Source organism: Protomyctophum parallelum (assembly GCF_964188405.1).
Source record: "Protomyctophum parallelum genome assembly, chromosome: 22".
NCBI classification, from domain to species: Eukaryota; Metazoa; Chordata; class Actinopteri; order Myctophiformes; family Myctophidae; genus Protomyctophum; species Protomyctophum parallelum.
In genome coordinates, this window is record NC_139714.1 from 1,840,691 (window position 1) to 1,860,937 (window position 20,247).

Consider the following 20,247-nt stretch of genomic DNA (forward strand, 5'->3'; position numbering starts at 1 on the left):
ATAGACAGAGATGGCAGGCCTTTGGGGGAACGAGCTCTGACTGACCCTGTGTGGGTCAGCGGTGCCGCATGGCGACAGACGGGCACAGCCCCACCGAACAGAACACTCAATATAATAACAAGCCCTTTCTGAATGAGCAACCATCAAACCCAATCCTCGCTGAATGGAGCTCTGATATCAGTGTCTGCACCTGAATGGAGATGATTGGTAGTGGAATGAGCTCTGTGACAGGTCTTAAAGGACTTGATGTTTCACGGTCACTTGAGGCTCTGTTTGGTTCACTGAGACAATTGGCCAATCACAAAGGTTTTGGCCTGCATTGATTAAATATGTATATTTTTAACCACTTCCCCAAGGCCATTCTTTTTAGATGTGGCTTTTATTTCTATTTGTCAAAGAATTCATGTCACTCTTTTTGTCTCCACCAGGCCGAAGGCATGGGGAGAGAGTATGTTTTGCACTCCGTCCGTCCGTCCGTGTGTCCGTGTGTCCGTGTGTCCGTCCGTCCGTCCGTTAGAAGCTAATCTTGGCCACCGTTAACCCGGTCGATGCCACATTTTGCACACACACTCCCTGGATGCCAACGATGAACCTCTGCCCCACAATTTCCAGAACGGCCTGTTATAGCGCCACCAGGAGGCCGCTTTGTGCAAAACAAGTTTTTGCACAGTACACCTACAGATTTTGTCCAAAAATCCCGCAAATCGTTACACAGTATCTCCATAGTCATGTGCTCAAGACGGATGTGTCTGATATTTCATATTCCATCCTAATTGGCTAACATTGGCTTTCAAATTTTGCAGGATTGGCCTGTTTTGAACAAAAAACCTCAAATCTTTCACGCACTTTCCTACTAGGCTGAGGAATATAGCCCACCCATTTCACATTGCCCTGTTATAGCGCCACCAACAGGTGGATTGTGCATGCGTGCCATCAACACGGATCTGCACCATTTCCCATATTCCATCCTGATTGGCAAAGATTGGAACAAACAAACAAAAAACATGTTTATATTACTCCTAAATATTCCTATCCTCCTGGTGGAGACCTGTGACCAGAAGGGCACTTTTTCTAGTTTTTTGTGCTATGCCTTTTGGACTAAGACAAGTGTTTGACTGTACTCTGGTGTTTTTACATTATGTCTAATAAATCTGTGCGTGCGTGTTTCTTGAGACATCTTAGTTGGCATTATAATAAAATAAATTTGAAATTAATTGAAATTGCCATCTGTCGTATAGGTGAAAGCAGCCCCTCCTCCCAACTCCCCCAAAAGATGGAATTTCCACATTATGATGAGAACTCCATGACAAACTCCGCCTTCTTAATTTCCGAAGCACAGACATTCTACATACTGTAGATTTGAGTATTTCCAAATTCCCAATACTTTTACTTCTACTGCACTATATCTCGGATCCAAATATTGTACTTTTACTCAGATTTGGATCATTATTACAAAACATACCCACTTCAGCCCTACAGTATATGCATTTGTGTACACATTTTAAAACTGAAAGGGCCATTCTGCATAATGAGGACTTTCTAGTATTTTTTTATGCCAATACTTACTTTACTTGTAAAAGAGTATTTCTATATTGCAGTATTCTTACTTTTACTTAAGTAAAACATTTGAGCACTTTGTCCACCACTGTCCATTTCCATACTTTCTCGTTTACAGTAGTTACTGATTGTCTACATTACCGTTGAGCCACCGTGAATCATGCTGCTCTGTCCTGATTGGATGGTCGTCTCCCAGGGTACGGAAGATGGCAAAGTCCCTTCCCATGAAGTCTGCAGATGTGCCAGAGTACAACTCTCCATCTGCCAATGAGAATGCACCGTTGTAATGAATGGCCAACCCCATTTAGAAAATAATACATCTTCAGCCATTGTCAAAAACTCATTTCTCCACCGTTTCGGCCACGGGGCGGCTCGCCGGAACCAGGCTGGCACCCTGGGCGCGTTCCTGTGGGTCCCACCGGGGGGGCCCCACACAGAGTTGCACCACTCAGTTCACACGGGTGTGATTTTTTCTTCACAAAATAATCGTCTATTTTAATAGTGTCCTGGAACTCACACATGCACCGTTTGTCACCCCCGAGCTGCAGTTCATACAGAAGCCAGGTACATTTTCAGGCCTGTTGAGAACTCCATCTCTGGGTTCTGTATGAAGCTCCAGGGTGACAAACTGTGCTTGTGTGAGTACCAGGGCACTATAAAATACAATCATTGGAATGAAGGCAACTAGCTTTCTACCATTCTAGCTGCATTTAACTGTGGGAACCACTGCGAGGGGTGAGGAAAATAGAGAACAGGGGCTATCTATGAAACAATGCAAGGCCAACATGTATGTTGGGAGTCTGGGACAGGATTATATTATATTCAGGGTACAGGGATCACTGAGATCTGCACAAAATAGTACACTTCCTTGAGCCAATCAAGAGATCAAATGAAAACAAAAGACAAGGCTTACCAATCAGGAGGGAGGCGGACAGCATCTTGGGGTCGTAGGGGCTTTTCCCACGTCCGTTCTCGAAATTCGACTCCAGTCTAAAGATGTTGTCCTGATATGAGAAGAGTCAAAGTTCAAAACGAGGCCATCAAAAGCCTATAGATCAGTGGTTCTCAAAAATGGGGTCCTTGGGGGGGGGTCCGTGGCATTATGCATAACAAACTGGGGGTGTTGAAATGCTACAGTATATTTGAGAACCACTGGCCTAGAGTCTAGGTGTCTTCAACGTCTTTCAGGTCAAGGAGGACCCCTTAGCTTAACCGGACCCCCACTAAATATTGCATACATTGTGTTGCAGATTATATCTTTTCATACATTTCAAAGATAGCTTCATAGACTGTGTTTGACAGCACTGCCATTGTGTAGCTTCATGTTAATGTGTAAATCCTTAATACCAAATTCATCTTTGCCACACCGTGTGTGCTTGTAGACCTATTTTCCCCCCCTTAATAGCACACTACCTCTCATTACACACACAACACAAATGCATAATAGAATAACTTCATTCTTTGACAAACTACTTAATTCGGAACAGCGGGGAGTAGGCCTAACCCGGGGCACACTGCAGTGCAGGTACAAGTCCTTGAATAGATTAATGAAGGGGGGGGGGGGGGGGGGGAACCCAGCAGTACCAAAATACGTATAGACCTCTATTTGACATTATGTTACTCTGAATCAATGATTGGCAGCACTATTAAAAACTCTGGAGAACACATGCAGGGCCAATCTACACAGGCAACCAGCAGGAGACACTCACACTGCCTTCAGCCTATTGTCATGACACATGAAAGCATGCTGCTACATTGATTAACCTGAAGGCCTTTATCAAGATGACTGATTCAACTTGCATTTTAAAAGAGGGTGGGGGAGGGGGGGGGGGGGTTCATTTGCACGAGCTTAATTAATGATGGACTGTGAGTCAAGTGTTTTTCACTTCGTACAAAAGGAAGAAAACACACTCCACCAGGACAATGGTGCTTTTGCTTGACAGACTAGAGTCACTAGACTATAGAGCAAACCTTTTGTGGTGTAGGTAGGTGTTGAATAACTTAAATCGGACTATACCTAACCATCCGCCACGGTGTGTGTGTGTGTGTGTGTGTGTGTGTGTGTGTGTGTGTGAGTGCATGTGTGTGTGTGTGTGTGTGTGTGTGTGTGTGTGTGTGCGTGCATGCGTGTCCATGCCATGCACAGTGCAGTCGATAAGAACGTTTGCAAAAGCAGTGTGGAAACTGTGCGAAGGCTCAGCACAGTAAAAACCTGAGGTTCATTGAAAGGGTAATACAATTAAAAGGGTAATCATTGTAAGTGATATAGCTTGGATTAAAAAGAAACGCTATTAGTTAAAGCTCTATTTTCCAAAATAAATTATTGGGTGTTTTTGAGTAAGTTAATTGCGTCTTGGAATCAGCAGAAGGTTCCGGGTTCAGTCATCAATGATTGTTGCTAATCATTTATCAGCTTCAACTTTACAGTGTTCCACTTCTGTGTGCTCATTGATTTGCTTGTTTCATCACTTGCCAATTCACTTCAATTCATATATCATATTCAAGGATACAATCTTGTATCCTGTATGAGAGTTTTCTCTCCTGATTTGAAATGGTTTCTTGACTGAAAATCTATTTTCAGTTTACTACGGAGCCGGAGAGACGGGGCCCGGGTGTGTGTGTGTGTGTGTGTGTGTGTGTGTGTGCGTGTGCGTGCGTACCTCTGCCCTCTTGCCCATCTCCAGGTAGGCACAGATGGGGTGGAAGGCTCCGGTGCCACAGATATACAGGTGTGTCTGGTTGAACGGCTGAAGGACCCGGATGAAGTTAGAACACTCTCTCTGGGGGTGGAAAAAGACACGAGACAAGGAATGAAAATAAGAATAAGAATGTAATACTGTAGGCCTACTATATCCACTAAAACGGCTTTAGGTAATAACCAAAATAGTCTACACACAAACTGGTCCTTTCTGAAGAAAAAAATCACACCTGTGTGAACTGAGTGGTGCAACTCCCCTCTCCCCCTGCCTCTCTCTCTCTGTAAATAGCAAGCAACAGTGCAACACTATCTCTGTTTCTGGTACAATAGCGCCACTTTTGTCCTTACTGGTACTCTAAACATAGTCACATAGGTTAGGACGGACATTGCTGTTCCTTGGAGTGGTTGCACCACTCAAAAAGGACAAAAAGGACATTGCATATAATGAAAATCCATCTGAAACCTTCCTTCTAAAAAACACCAAATATAACATCTTAAACCCTACATGCCGCTCCTTTCGTCCCTCTGCACCAAATCTCTCAGGTGAAAATAGCCAATCTACAACCTCACAGCGTCAAGGTTCAAGGTTGTGCTTTATCGTCTTGTGTACAGGTACATATTAAAGAGTAAAACTATATTTTGTTTGGCTTCCTTCAAACAATGCAGCAGCACATATATAATATAACATCACACAGCAAACGCAGCAAACAAAAGGATAGAAAATAGAGTGCAAAAATAGAGCAAACAAAGAGTTAAAGAGTATATATGTACGTACAATCGTACATGTGCGTGACCCTGTAGTAGCACAATTAGGTGAACTTTGTGGGACAACTTCACAGTAGGCTATAATATGTTCCATAAAGATACAACAAAAATAGTTTAGAAGGGTGCAATTCGAGCTTAATAGTGCGTTTTCCTTTTCCCTGATTTGCTCTGTATCTTATCAGTTCGTTTATGTTTATGTTTGTGAGCTTGTAGATCTGCTATTTCCACAGAGGGACTCTATAGGGTTCATACAGTTTTTTCTATCCTTGAATAAAATGACACACTTCTAACAGAGAAGGAGGAAGTGTATTTAAGATGTAGGGGCTTTCCAGTTGGTTTGGAAACGGAGTATAGCGTTCCAAGGAAATCCCACCTGTAATGTAATGCCCATCAGGCGAGTCCACCTCACATCTCCAACGATCCATATGTTTGCATTTAGCGAGGCTGTTTGGGTTGGATCCCCCCAGCACATGTGTTTGGCCCCAGTGCTGTGAGATCGTTTATTAGAGCGTTAATTGACAAGATTGGTTAATCTTGCCTGACGTATTATTGCCAGAAGTGACGGCTTGATTTGAGCACATATGCTTAAGAGATCAGGCTGTGCACGCGGAATACGCAGAGAACTAATTGTAAGCACACATGCACAGAGGGTCGGGATGAGAAAACACACGATGCGTGCACACACGCATGTGCACGCACGTACACACACACACACACACACACGCAAGTACACACACACACACACACACACACACACACACACACACACATGCACGGATTGCACGTGCACATGCACATGCACACACACACACACACACACACACACACACACACACACACGTAAATACAAAATACAAACACTCCAATTGTATAAGTTATGTTGTATTAACAAACAAATTGGACAAAATTCACACATATGCACACGTATTCTTTTTTATTTCTGCCTGAATTGATAGTTTCAAGTGAAGAGGGAAAGAGGGAAGGGGAGAGGTAAGCAAAGGTCGTCATGAACGGGACTTGAACACGCAACGCGCTGTCAGGCAAAAGCCTATATGTGGCATGCGCCTGGACCACTAGGCCAGCGGGCTCCCCACACACACTTCTGTCCATTTTCTCTCTGCTCGTCTAGCTTACAGTTGCATATCTCTTCAGCCTTGTCCCTCTTACAGGTGCGTTCAGCCGATCGTTGCAAAAACAAAGAGAGACCATCTGGATTCATGCAGTGATGGAAAAAGTACTCTTTTTTTGTTTTTGTTTTACTTAAGTTTACAAGTACTGTACAAGTTCAATAGTCAGAATTTACTTGAATTTACTTAAAGTACTGAAAGTAAAAGTATGCTACTCATTATGCAGAAGGTACCATTTCACACGTTAAAAAAAGAAAGAAAATACTTTGAAAATAACAGATCTACAAGCTCACAACGTAGTAACTAAAGTTTTAAAATAATTATAGTGGAGTAATAGTATAGCCTACAATATTTGGCTCTGAGATGTAGTGGAGTATAGAAGTAAAACTATTGGAAATCCACGCCAGTAAAGGACCCCAAAGTACTTGAGTAAAATGTACGCATAGTTACTTTACAGTACACCACTGGTAAGTTGCGTCTGCACGGCGTTCAGACAGAGCCCTAAATCTCCCAGACATTCCACAGCGATGGCCCGCCAACGTCCCTCCGTGTGTGACAACACTGGATATGAATGGGATCATAAAGTGTAGGGTCAGGTGACAAGTGTTTTCCATCCTGACCTCTGCTACACACATATATTCTGGATCATACCTTTTTCCTGCAATTTGAAATTCACAGACACGACTTATAAACTATAACTACAGTATATGGCCTTTCCCTCTCCCTCTGCCGTTGAACTTCAGTTTGACCTTGTGATCACATCCTTACGCCTTATCCCTGAACGTATTAGCCATTGTTTTACTGTTTGGAAAAAGAAACGTTTAAAAATAGTTCAAATAGGCCTGGGCCATGGCTCAGTGGTCCAGGCATCTTGGCTGGTAATCCGGTCTGGCAGTGTGCCGTGGGTTCGACTCCCGATCCCGACGGCCTTTACTGCATGTCTCCCACCCCCCCCCCCCCCCCATCTCTCTCCCCATTTCCTGTCAGCCCACTGTCTGTCCCTCCATAAAATATATTAAAAAAATAAAGGCGAAAGCCACAAAAAAAAAAGAAGTTCAAATAGCCGATCTACGATCCTAACAGCACTGTGCAGTCACGTACAGTAAAAGCGTGCTATAGTGTTATTTTTTTTCCCTACCTAACTGAGCCTCACTCAAGCATTAAAACACTTCAACGGGTCATGTTATCATTAACCCGCTGTCCCAAGTCCACACAGACCAGAACCAACCAGCGGTTTGACGTGAACCTCAGCTCCAGTGACCTCAACGGCCCCCCCACCCCACCCCCCTGCGTGCACGCCGCGGCTCCGCGCGCCCGCCTGACGCTAATGACTTCACCCTCTGTGCTCCCCTACCGTTGAAGGAGTAAAAAGAAATAACTCCCACTACATCATTCTCACACAGTATTACTGCGCGCAACGTATACCCGCTGCTACCATTCATTTCCCCCTGATGTCAGCCCTGTTTAGGTTTTCTCATGTGGGCTGGGTCCTTCATGCTAGACTCGTTAGCCCTGTGTGCGTGCGTGCGGTAGGTAGGTAGGTAGGTATATATGGGTCGAGCCTATAACGTTGACAGGACTTAAGCCATACGAGTCACTCAAACACGCTTTATGCCCCCAGGTGAAAAATGGTTTCCCTGATCACAGACCATGTTATTATGCCGAGAACCGCTCGCACCGCAGAGGATAAAGGAGTCATTATTGGGTAAAATTAATGACACTCTTTCGGATCGGGAGTAAACCGATGACTTTCCGTGTGTGGTGGAGGGCGGTGGGTGTGCAGAGCTGTGCTCAGTGGGCTTAAACATATTTAGATGAGATGAGTGATTTCAGGTCATATTGAGGTCTGAAATTGAATATGGAAAAATGTGCGGGCAAGGCAGGATTCTTTCTCGTAATAATTAACAACGTACGGAGAAAATTGCCGATCCACAAGCTCAACAAATACAGCACAATGCATTGTGAACTTTTCTGGGACAAAAGGAGCGGACCACCTATTCTGCCACCTATTTTGGACACACCAATTTATTTGTGTATACCAATTTCCCAAAGGTCAAATTAGCCTTCATGATTGTCCCTCAAGAACAGATATACAATTCACATCACTTATGGCGATATCTCTTTTGGCTGCAGTTGAGACACTTTTAAAACCATTTTATCAGCAGAAGGAAATTCCTGTGTAGTTACTGCACTTTGTAGGGCTGTATAGGCCCCTGTGGTATACTATGGTCAACAAAGTATACCGTATAGGGTTAAAGTAGTTAATTTTAGTGATAGCCAAAAATAAGGGTATATTTTGTGAAAGGAAACAATCCAACCCTCCACTGAGAATTCAAATCCTCGCGAATGCTATCTCTTTTAGTCATTTGAGGTTCTTGAATCAAGCGCAACTATCCGAGTCATCGTGTTACACACACGGCCATCACGCCCAAGGAGAGTGATACTGCCTTGAGGCATTTTTGGAACGACGGCGGCTGTTGCATTCGTTCCGCGGCTGGAGAAATCCATCGCTTTGGGAACTCTCGAAATGTTTCAGTTCTAACGTCCTAATCAAGGACTGGCTTCCTGCTGCCGTCCAAGCTCTGGGCTCACTCTCGCTCGCCTCATTTTCAAGGGTAAACATTTTCGCAGCTCACGCAAATACCTCATTGTGCTTCTCCCCGCGCCTGCGGCTGCCAAAACACGTCGCCTTTTCACAAAAGCTGAGGGAGTGGATGAGTGGTTCAGTGTGCAAGCAGCGCCACAGTTCTGTGCATCTGTGTGCGTGTGATGGTGATGGGACGTGCGTGCATGCTTGGGGACCTGTGTGTGTGTTTGCACGTGCGTGAGCGCATGCTTGTGTGTCCTCGTATCACTGATACTGTACAGCCAAATATCCCAAGCCCAATTTAAGAAATAGATATTGCGATAGACAATGTTCCTGGTCGTCACAGGCGATATTGACGTTTCTATGGTAAAAAAAACAACTACATAAATACAGTTAGGCTTTCAATTAGGACAAAACAGTTGCATGTGTGCTTGTCTGATGTGTGCCGTGCGGAAAGTGCAGCAAAGCCTGCCAGTGTTGTCGGACCCCCCGTGGACCCCTCGGTGCTTCAGTGAGCCGACAGTGTAATCGTGTACATCCCTCAGACGTCCTCCCCTCCACACAGTGCAGACTCAGCCAGCCGTGTAATTAGGATCAGCTAGGACACAGGGAGGGCTAACGCAAACATCATTGTATAGAGATAACACGCACACACACACACACACACACACACACACACACACGCGTGCATGCATGCTTGCAAACAAAACGGATGTAAGAGAACATATATGCAGTACGTGCTCCGCCAAACCCTATAAAACACTTTTAGCCTGATAGAATCTCAAACAATACCTCCCACATCAATATGCCAGTAGTGTGCATCCACGCACGCACGCACGCACGTACATGCACAGACAACAGAATAAGCGCTGAGGTGTTGTTTCTTCTGTCCTTGTGCCAGTGTGGCACATTGCGTGTTCTGTGAGTGTGTTCTGACCAAACAACTGTAACGCAGCAGGTGGACGGCCCGGGGGTCCGGACAGCGGACATCGTCTCCCCAGGGGGGAGAATGTTCTGCCAGAACACGGTGCACAAAAACAGCCCACTCCCATGATCACCTGCAACTTCTTATACCACTGCACACTTTTTACTCTGAGATCCTACTGTATATGCCTATACTTTATTGACTGGTGTCCCACAGAGGTCTACTAGGCCAGCTATATAAAAACAGCTACATGAAAACAATACTTACTAGATCGATTACTTTCTCTGAATGTTCACCCCCGTTAATAAGCGCTAAGTCCACAAGAACTATAGGCGGCTGTTGCCACGACAATGGACAGCAGCGCGACACCACAGCATAGCATCATTGAACCATAAAGGTGGACGACTGGAGACGAGAACCAGACAGAGTTAACACGAGCACAGGAAACAGTTCTCATATCTTCAGCTCAAGGATAGATCACCTCGTGCATTCCTATAGATAACCAACGGAGCCAAGTTGGTCAGAAGCATATACAGGACATAATCTAGACTCTGCAGTGGAGCCCTTGATTACAGCCGTCGTTTGGCAAAAAACTATAGGCGAATCTTCTGCAAACATAGGCAAAAAGAGCAGTTCTACAAGCTGGCAACATGATACAAATGCCACCCAATACCAATTGTAGATCAGCTATTTTTGTAAATTGCCATACAACAAAGTACAGTATAGGGTTTAAGTGGTTAAAGAGGATCTATTATGAGCATTTTGAGCTGAAGTCTTATACCAGAAAGTGGCGCTCTGCAGAGCGCAGATCAACGTTTCTCTCCTATTTTCAGCATGGAATTGTGGACAAAAACTAACTTTAGTTTTGGGTCTGAGAGACTAAACCGGTGGTCCATGGCTCAAATGCAGAATAAATGGTGGGCCCTCCCCTGGTATCAAAATGGTTGAAAGAGCACCCACCAAGTTTGGTAGGCATGATAAAGCTATGGTGAATATTAAAGCTACATGCGTAAGCATATCACAACATTGTCTGCCCGGTGGTAAGGTAATTGAGATCTATCATCCCACCAGTCCAGGATTGATTTAAGCATGCAATAGCAAAAGAATAAAAGCTCATTTGCATCAATAGGCTAAGGCTATAATGTCTCAAAAGCAAGGAATAAATTTATTAATCAGAGCACGTGAAAGTATCCTGTCAAAATCAGCAGGGGAGATATAGAAACAGCTGTTTGTGTCTCGTCTCTCTCCCTCTTTCTTTCACTCTCTCCCTCTCTTTATTACGCTCTCTCCTTCTTTTTCTTCCTCTATCACTTTCCAATTCTCTCTTTCTCTGCTGTTGAATTAACACTGCGTAAAATTGATAGTTGGTTTTGCGGTTTATCTGAGAATCGGAGATGATCTTGTTGAACAGAACATGTTAATATCATAATAATGTATTTTCCTACATAGCTTATTTTCATAATGTATCCAAAACCCAATGCAAAAACTCAGCTGGAAATCTGGGAGCCCACAGCATCACTAGATCACAAGTCCAAGGCAAACCCAACATTCTTCAGTACGGTACATCACATATTTACTCAGGTCCAAGTCATCGGGAGAAATACGCAGGAGTTTTTGACATAGTAACATTTAAATAAATCGTGATGTGTGCTTGGATTAGTTGTCAGAACACTGGGGTGGGGTGGGGGAGGTTGGAACTTACCCCAAGGTCTTTCCCTGCCCACTTGCATTCATCACGCTTGGAGGGCGTGGCTGGCCATGCAATCTGCGGGAGAAAGAGAGACAGACAGATTGAGTTATAACTATATTATATTTGGTGGCGAAGGTGCAATGTTACACATCTCTGTTTATACATTTGCAAACTGTAGTAGGCCTGATATCTTTAATTGTACATATACATGTCTTAGTTTGGATGTAAACGTATGTTTCCCATGCCAAGGGACCCATTGAGGAGAAAAGACAGACAGACAGACAGACAGACGTAATAGGAGCTACAGTACAATAGCAGCGATGTGCAGCCATGGCCCACGGAGACCCTCAGCCCACAGCCGGGGGACGCGTGCTCACAATCCATGCAAAGCGAATCACAACAAACCGCAGCAGAGGAGAGAGTGTGTCATGTTGTTGTTCGATGGAAGAGAAGCAGAGTCCGTGACTCAGCGGCGTGGAGGATTCATAATTCCATGGGAGGGACTAGGTTCTGTCACAACCATCAACCGGTTCATTTCAAACTCAATGTATATTTATGAGTTCACCAACGTAAGCAGTGTCATATTGCACACTTTCGTAGTTTGTCGGTACTTGTCTTTTCCTTTTGGTATAATTATGGTCAAGGGCTGTCTCCTGTTTTTCCTCTTTCCCTTTTCCTCCAATTATGTTAATTCCCCAATTTTTCCCCCCACATTCATGTAATCTTTGTCACTGCCAAGCCCTACAGTTGGGGAGGGTGTAGACAAGCACATGTCTCCTCTGATATGTATGATTTCACCGGCCACTTATTTTCACCTGACAGCGAGTTGGAAATGGTAAATAAAATGGTAAATGGTGAATTAATATAGCGCTTTTATCCAAAGCACTTTACATAGATGCATTACATTCACCCATTCATACACCGATGGCAGAGGAAACCATGCAAAAAGGGTTTAGAGTCTTGCTCAACGACACTTCGACACTAACTCTGGGGGAGCCCGGGATCGAACTGCAATAATATAAGCAATAATATGTCAAATGGCTTTTTTTTTGTATTCTTTGGTATTCTCAAAAAACTTGAGTCTCTGTGACACATCTAGGGGCCATAATCTGCATTCAAAGATGTTCCTAGAAGCTTTGTCATTGGTCGAAAAGGTTAGGGTTAGGTCGAAATGACTAACCAATAAGGAAGTAGACAGGCAAATCGACCAATGACAAAGCTTCTAGGAAAATATTTGAATGCAGATTGCAGCACCTACAGTAGATGTGTCACAGAGACTACATTTTTTGGAAGCGTTTTACCCATTGCTGGCTGTCTGAATACTGAATACCCCCCCCCCCCAAAAAAAAGGTCATTAAAATTTGACATAGTATTGCTTATAGCAGCTTTAATTGCCATTACTTTAATTTCCTTGGTATTGTCGAGCTGGGGGCCGATCCATTTCAGTATAGTTCCTTTTCCTTCTCTGTTGTGTCCGTCATCTGCTTAGTTGAGGTCAGTGATGGGTTGTACTCGCTTCCTCGTCTTAATTGGGACCCGTGTGAACCCCAGCGTTTCCTTCCAGCTGCCACTGATTGTCAGTCTCACACACATAAAAAAAAAACACCTAGAAAGGCAAGGGCCCAAACGTAGGCCTATACTGCTCTCTCTAGCGCCCCTCAAAAACACCAAAGTACCGTCCCCAAACCAATGCTGTAGGGCCTACAGTATAGCACATGGACATTTTGGAAAGCAACAGCATTGTCAGTTGTCACAAATTGTATAAACTAGCCCTTACCCGTTGTGAGATACACTCGTCACTAAAAGAGTGTTGTAAAAAAAGTTGTAAAAAAATAATAATGCAGGGATTTGACTGTTTATGTCATACTGGAGGAGACTAAATGTTACGCATCATTAGACATGTCCTGGGACCTGGTTTGCACAGAACTCTAGTCTGCACGGCATTTTTGCCGTTGTGGTCCAAAGACGTCGTTGCCATTTAGGAAAATTAAGAAGTTGATCTTATTGTAATTCATTTAATTGCGGCCGTAAATAAATGTTTAGTCGTAACTCAGCGCCATTGGCAATGAGGCGCTCTCTCTCAATGTGTTCCCGAGGTATAAATAAAGGTTGATGATGATGATGATGATATGATATTGTTTATTTCTCTTAGATGGGTGTTTCCATATACAATTTCAGACTGAATGCTTAAATGTAAGTTTGGGGTCAAAACAGAAACACAATGTCAGACTGAATGCTGAATGCTTATAGAAATGTAAGTTTGGGGACATCAGCACCAACAGCTAGAGCTGGGACGGATATATCAGCCGTTATTTGATTTCAAGAGATGACATCGGTATTGGCCCACGTGTCCCGTTTTAGAACCACTTTCGCCATTTTTGAACATTTTTGAATAGGTTAGGTTAGGTCATGTGTTTATGTTTATCGAAAAGTCATTTGCGTTCATTTTGATCGATTTTTGCTCATACATATATATTTTTTCTATTTCTTTGACAAAATATGGGTAAAAAAACATCGGTAATTGGCCAAAAATAAATAAAAGAACAGCCAAAAATCTGGCATGGGACGAGTTTCTTTCTGAATCCCACACAATGTATATTTCAGTACTTCCACTCGTCTACTCGGGTTTTGCAGCCCGCAGGCAAGTCCATGTCAATCTGTGTCTCAATCAGATAAAATGGATGTTAACACACACCAGGTGGAGTAATGGAATTATAAACAAGCCTCCACCCGGAGAGACAGAGAGGGAGGCAGGGAAGGAAGAGGAGAGAGGAGAAGAGCTAGGGTATAATCGACTCCAGAGGGACCAACGAGGCATGGTGGAAGCATGGAGAAGTGAGGAGAGGAGAGGAGAGGAGAGGAGAGGAGAGGAGAGGAGAGGAGAGGAGAGGAGAGGAGAGGAGAGGAGAGGAGAGGAGAGGAGAGGAGAGGAGAGGAGAGGAGAGGAGAGGAGTGGAGAGGACATGCAACTTAATGAGCTGAATGTGAGTCCCACCTGCTTGTTGTCTCTGTTGATGTTGACGAGGTCCAATGAGAAGATGTGGTCCTCGGCTCCGACCAATAGCCTCCCTCGCTCCTCGTCCAATAGGAAGGCGTCGTAGCTGGAACTGTTGGCCAAGCCGGTGAATGTGACGAGGTTGCCGGAATCTAACATCTCTGTGTGGGTGTGTTTGAGAGGGAGAGAGAGAGAGAGAGAGAGAGAGAGAGTTAATTAACCAATTTCAATCTGTCCCTATTTTGTGGCGTGGCATTAGACGATGTGAGCTGAGCTTTGAATGCACTTACTGTAATACTCCTAATCGGACAGCCTAAATTAACATAATTTACCTTCAGGGTTACGATTTTGGGAAATTTGACCTAGACTGGAAACAAGCCAATGTAAATAACTGACATACAAGTGAATAGATTATATAAAGAAACACACAAATAATCATAAGAAATTATTCTAATGAACAAAATAACTCATTGTGTACGAGAGTGAATGAGATGGTATCTATTACTAGCTGTTTTATGCCAAAGATCAAATATATCTCTGTTAGTAGCATTTGTCGTTTTGTACAGCTGTGCATTCCTCTGCAGAACACACGCACACGCACACACAGACACAGACACAGACACAGACACAGACACAGACACACACACACACACACACACACACACACACACACACACACACACACACACACACACACACACACAGTAGGGTCTAGCGTGAGACTTCTGAGGAGAACACAGCATGACCCAATCAGGAGTCACAGTTCAGATTGTTCAGCCGTGTGATTGGCTGAATAATTCATTGGCAGAACAGGGCCACAGGGCCCAAATCTCTCTCTCTGCGTGTGCGTGTGCGTGTGCGTGTGCGTGTGTGTGTGTGTGTGTGTGTGTGTGTGTGTGTGAGAGAGAGAGTATTTATGACTGCACACATGCAGTTCCAGCCAGAGCAGAATGAACAACGAACCACAATATTTCATTATTTCAATGTTGTTTACCAGACAGTGTTTTTCACTCACTGTGACAGTGTTTCCTTTGCACTGGCATCAGTAAAACCATGCCTAAAGCTAAGCCTAACATCAGTAAAACCATGCCTAAACCTAACATCAGTAAAACCATGCCTAACTTAACCTCAGTTAAACCATGCCTAACCTAACCTCAGTTAAACCATGCCTAACCTAACATCAGTAAAACCATGCCTAACTTAACCTCAGTTAAACCATGCCTAACCTAACCTCAGTTAAACCATGCCTAACCCTGACCTCAGTTAAACATGCCTAACCTAACCTCAGTTAAACCATGCCTAACCTAACCTCAGTTAAACCATGCCTAACCTAACCTCAGTTAAACCATGCCTAACCCTGACCTCAGTTAAACATGCCTAACCTAACCTCAGTTAAACCATGCCTAACCTCAGTTAAACATGCCTAACCTAACCTCAGTTAAACCATGCCTAACCTCAGTTAAACATGCCTAACCTAACCTCAGTTAAACCATGCCTAACCTCAGTTAAACATGCCTAACCTAACCTCAGTTAAACATGCCTAACCTAACCTCAGTTAAACCATGCAGAACCAAAACAACACTTGATTTTTCTTGCCGTGAAATGGGAACCAATGTGGGCATGTCACTCAGCTTGGAAGATGCAGATGCGATATAAACAATGGCAAAAAAACGTCATCAAAAAAGAAAAGGGAAATTGTATCTGCCATTGTCAATTAGCCCTTCACTAAATCCCACCCCAAAACGCAATTGTCCAATGCCAATCCAAATAGTTTAGCAACGGTTGCTATGCAGGTCAAGCTTTCTTCGCTGCTAACGTGCCTATTGGACAAGGATGGGTTGGGGAGTGACTTAGTGAAGGGATAATTGAAATGGACAGTTCAACCGATCATATTCAACACATTGCTGGCCAGGCGTGGAATCAAACTTGGTTGCTTAAAACTGGTGCTCAAAACTGGTGGAGACACGGTTCACAGCTGGTTCAGTGAAAGCACCAAGGTTCCAAAAACTAGAACGGAACCAGTTCTAGAACCAAAGTTCTTTTGGTGTAAAAGGGACCTGTGATGACCAGGTTCTGCAGTGTAGAACAAAGAGAAGCTAGTGGAGTGGAGTACAGTAGAGCTGAGCCAGTAGCATGCCGTGGAAAAGCCAAAGGTCATCGTCAGCCAACGGCCACTTCCTTATGAAACACTCCGTTAAACTTCAATGACATGGGTTTATTATCCCTGAACACCTGAAGGTGGTGGCACACTGCCATACAGGTTATATATTAACAGCCACCGTTAATTGACACAGTTAACTGCGTCAAGGTAGGTCAAAATGTAGTTTTTGTAGTCAAAATTAAAAAATAAATAATTTTCAGTAGCAGATCCACAAACTCAAAATGCGCTTCGAGCTTGCGGATCTGTTACTTTTGATGCTTTTGTGTGACACTGTAGTATGATCAAGTAGGGCTTTAGATTCATGAAAAAACACAAAGTTAACATCGCCCGCATCGTATTGGAAATTGGAAATATACTAATACCTCAATTGTACTTAATTACAGTACTTAAGAAAATGTACTTTCCACCACTGTACGTCACAGTCCCGCCCCCTTTCAGAACGACGAGGGCACCAGGAAATAATAACCCCATTCATTTTTCCCATAGACGTTCCCAAAAGTATTTATTCAGAGACATTTAAGCCTGTCTAAGACTTGACAAATCATGATAACCACAAAAATAATTGGATGGATATTGTCATGATTTGTCAACTCGGCTGTTGTCTTTGTCCGAGACTTTAAATGTCTTTAAGTAAATGTACTTTTGGAAACGTCTATGGGGAAAATTAATGGGGAATTATTTCCTGGTGCCCTCGTCGTTCTGAACCCTCCAGGTCATCAGCGCAGCTCATCTCAGAGCCTCAGTCATTCATCAGCCTCTCTGGCGTGCGTTACACACACATGATCACATGACATGGAATAAACACCGCAGTCGCACAAACATGAACCTGAACATACAGACCAGCAAATGTGTACAGTAGATAAGCAGGCGCACACGCGCACGCACACGCACACACACACACACACACACACACACACACACACACACACACACACACACACACACACACACACACACATACACATACACATACACATATACATATACATACACATACACACACACACACACACACACACACACACACAGAGTGGTCTTGTGGTGATTGAAGGGCTGCTATACAGCAGCCATCTGCAGCCACTCAGATAGGGAGAGAGGTCTGAGCATCTGTGACTCCAGAATGGAGAGGATTGATAGAGGGGATGATGATGATGATGAAGACGGATGGAAGGATGGAGCGACTCTGTCCCGCCCTCCTCCGTCACAAGCCCTCACCAGTGGTCCTCGAACCCCAGATTGATATGCATTTGGCCGTGGAACCCCCCCCCCCCCCCCAATTCGAAGAGAGTCCGTGCCAGGGACCCGCATGAGAGAAGATTTAGCAACATTTCGTCAAGGTTTTGGCGACGATTTCCGAATAGCTGACAAATAAAATAGGCCTTTAAGTGTTTCGGACTGTTTCTCATTTTGCAGGGGAACCCCCCTGCATGGCTGGAACCTTCTAGTGTTGATTTCGTTGATTAAAACTATGACGAACTGAGGAAATCTAAATGCTAAAGTAAATAAAAACTAAGCTACGATGATTAAAACTATATTTACAATTTCGCCAACAAATAAAAACTATAGATGAAAATGTTAGGAAGGGACTAAGGACAAGAGATCCAGTATAAGTAAAACCCACAAGTAATTTTACACTTGGTCACATGCTGAAAATAGCAGATGCGACGCGTTGTGAGCTTGTAGATCGGCTATTTTCAGCAACAGGTGGCAAAAATGTGACTCAAACTAAATGATAACTATATATTCACGAGACTAAACTAAAAGTAACTCAAATCAAGATTTGCTGTCAAAATCAACCCCTCCGCCACCCCCACCCCCCTACCAAGACCCCCCACGGTGGTGCCCGGGCGGACGCCCCACATTGAGATCCAGTGGGGAATAGAGGACTGAGGGACGAGGCGGTGGTGAAGGGCTGGACTGAACGCTCCCCCGTGGCCGTGGGTTACAGGCCGAAGAGGAGAGGGCTGTGAGGGGGTGTGGCCGTCACCCAATAAAGAGGGTCGCAGCTCATCTGTGTCAGAGTGCAGTGTGTGGGGGTCGGGAACTCAACACAGCATGTTTTCCATCGACAAATGAAAACCCGGGTGGAAACTTTAATGTACCTTTATTTTCTTTTGACCCGCAAAGTTTAAGAGGGGGTCTTCGGGGATTAGAGCTTTTTATTCCCCACTGACGAATCAGACGTGACATCCCACGGCCAGGAAATGAGTTAGGGAAGTAAGGAAAAGAGATTTACAGTCGACATCATGCCTGCAGGAGAGCGTCTTGTGTTTCATCTACGAAAGTCACAGAAAAAAGAGAGAAAGATAAATGCATGATTGTGGCCTTGTGCCAAAGTAGGCATTTAGAACGCAGAGTACTCCTCAGTACTAAAGTGATGTTTTTGTAAAAAAAAAAAAAAACATCTCGATAATAATCATTGCTTCAAAATGTTTGTTCAGTAACAGCTAGGGGTCTCCCCGTCTCTTTAGTAAACACGCAATAAATAACTCCGGTCGGCAAGACTGGGATACCAATTCTATTCCATCAGGAGAGAGAGAGATCCCCACAAAGATCATTCTCAGCTTCAATTGTACACTGTTCTGTACCAATTGTATATTTAATTTCTCTCTCTTTCTTTCAGCAGGAGAGAGAGACACACACACCGGATTTCGGAAAGGGGGCTTTAGAACTAATTAGTGTGAACTAAAACCATGCAGGCTTTCTGCCGATGTGGTTAATTCTGGCCATGCAAGGTTTGGTATCATGTATGGGTTCGTTCTCTCTCTCCTGCCTGCTATAACTAAGGAGCTGTAAGGTTCGATACTTGGCCTGCTCATTATTTCCCTCTACACCACACCTCTTTGCCGAAAATTGCATATCTATCTAAGCTCAAAACACGTGACCTCTATGCAGTGACACTGGTACACAATAGGTCCTTTAAGATGTGATCCTTATATAGGCCTAATGTTTTTCGTATGATGAATTGTGGAAAAAAATCCGATCTACAAGCTCCACAATGCATCACCAAAACAGGGACGCCAGGTTGAAAGTCAATACGGGTGAGCGAAGGGAATTATGAGGAAGTGGACAATATTTTCAATGCTCACTCTATTTCCAGTCAGGGGAGACTAACTTCTCTTTCCTTCAGTGTCCTGAGAGAAATAAGAAACCAGGTCTATGAAAACAAGCCCAAAAGAAGCGACTAGGCTGCGGCTAATTGAATGGTATCAGGTATGGTCGCCCCTAAACCATCTCGCCCCTCGATTTTTGCCACCGACCTCACGCCGACCGCTCAGTGCCGCGGTTCTTGTATTCTTCATCTTGTTTTACTGAGAATAAAGTTAGAAATAAGTTTAGGGTTAGGCATAGTTTTACTGGGGTTAAGTTTAGGTATAGGGTTCGGTTTATCCATAGCTTTACTGAGGTTAAGGTTAGGAATAAGGTTAGGTTTAACCGTTTAAGCATAAATGACTTAGGTTACTTTAGGAAAACCAGGCCGAGCAGTTCCGCCGGCTGTACGCCCGGGGTTGGTAAAGGGGCGACTCGCGTTGGGGGTCTTTCCTTGCCATGACAATGTGTAAGAACCACTGGTTTAAACAACAATAGGAAAGCAACTACACTTTAGAAACAAGTCACCCCCTGCAAAAAAATGCAACCCACGACTACGACAACAAGCAACTTGTCAACACTGCTTTATCCTTGGCGTTTTGGCTCGTCGACACTGCCTGGCAAAAAAAACAAAACAAAAAAACGCACACAG

The 20,247-nt window shown here is 44.0% G+C and overlaps 1 protein-coding gene across 2 annotated transcripts in view; it reads right to left on the reverse strand.

Moving 5' to 3' along the window:
• sema3aa (sema domain, immunoglobulin domain (Ig), short basic domain, secreted, (semaphorin) 3Aa) overlaps positions 1 to 20,247 on the reverse strand; it is a 63,066-nt gene that overhangs the window by 23,458 nt on the left and 19,361 nt on the right. For both annotated transcript variants that reach the window (XR_014568823.1, XM_083758090.1), the window contains 5 exons: positions 14,345 to 14,505; positions 11,362 to 11,424; positions 4,218 to 4,337; positions 2,471 to 2,561; positions 1,699 to 1,818 (listed from right to left, as the gene is read on the reverse strand). Coding sequence is in view for 1 of the 2 variants with exons in the window: in XM_083758090.1 (XP_083614216.1) it covers positions 1,699 to 1,818; positions 2,471 to 2,561; positions 4,218 to 4,337; positions 11,362 to 11,424; positions 14,345 to 14,505 (555 nt within the window). In the remaining variant the exon portion in view is untranslated. The remainder of the gene's footprint in view (positions 1 to 1,698; positions 1,819 to 2,470; positions 2,562 to 4,217; positions 4,338 to 11,361; positions 11,425 to 14,344; positions 14,506 to 20,247) is intronic.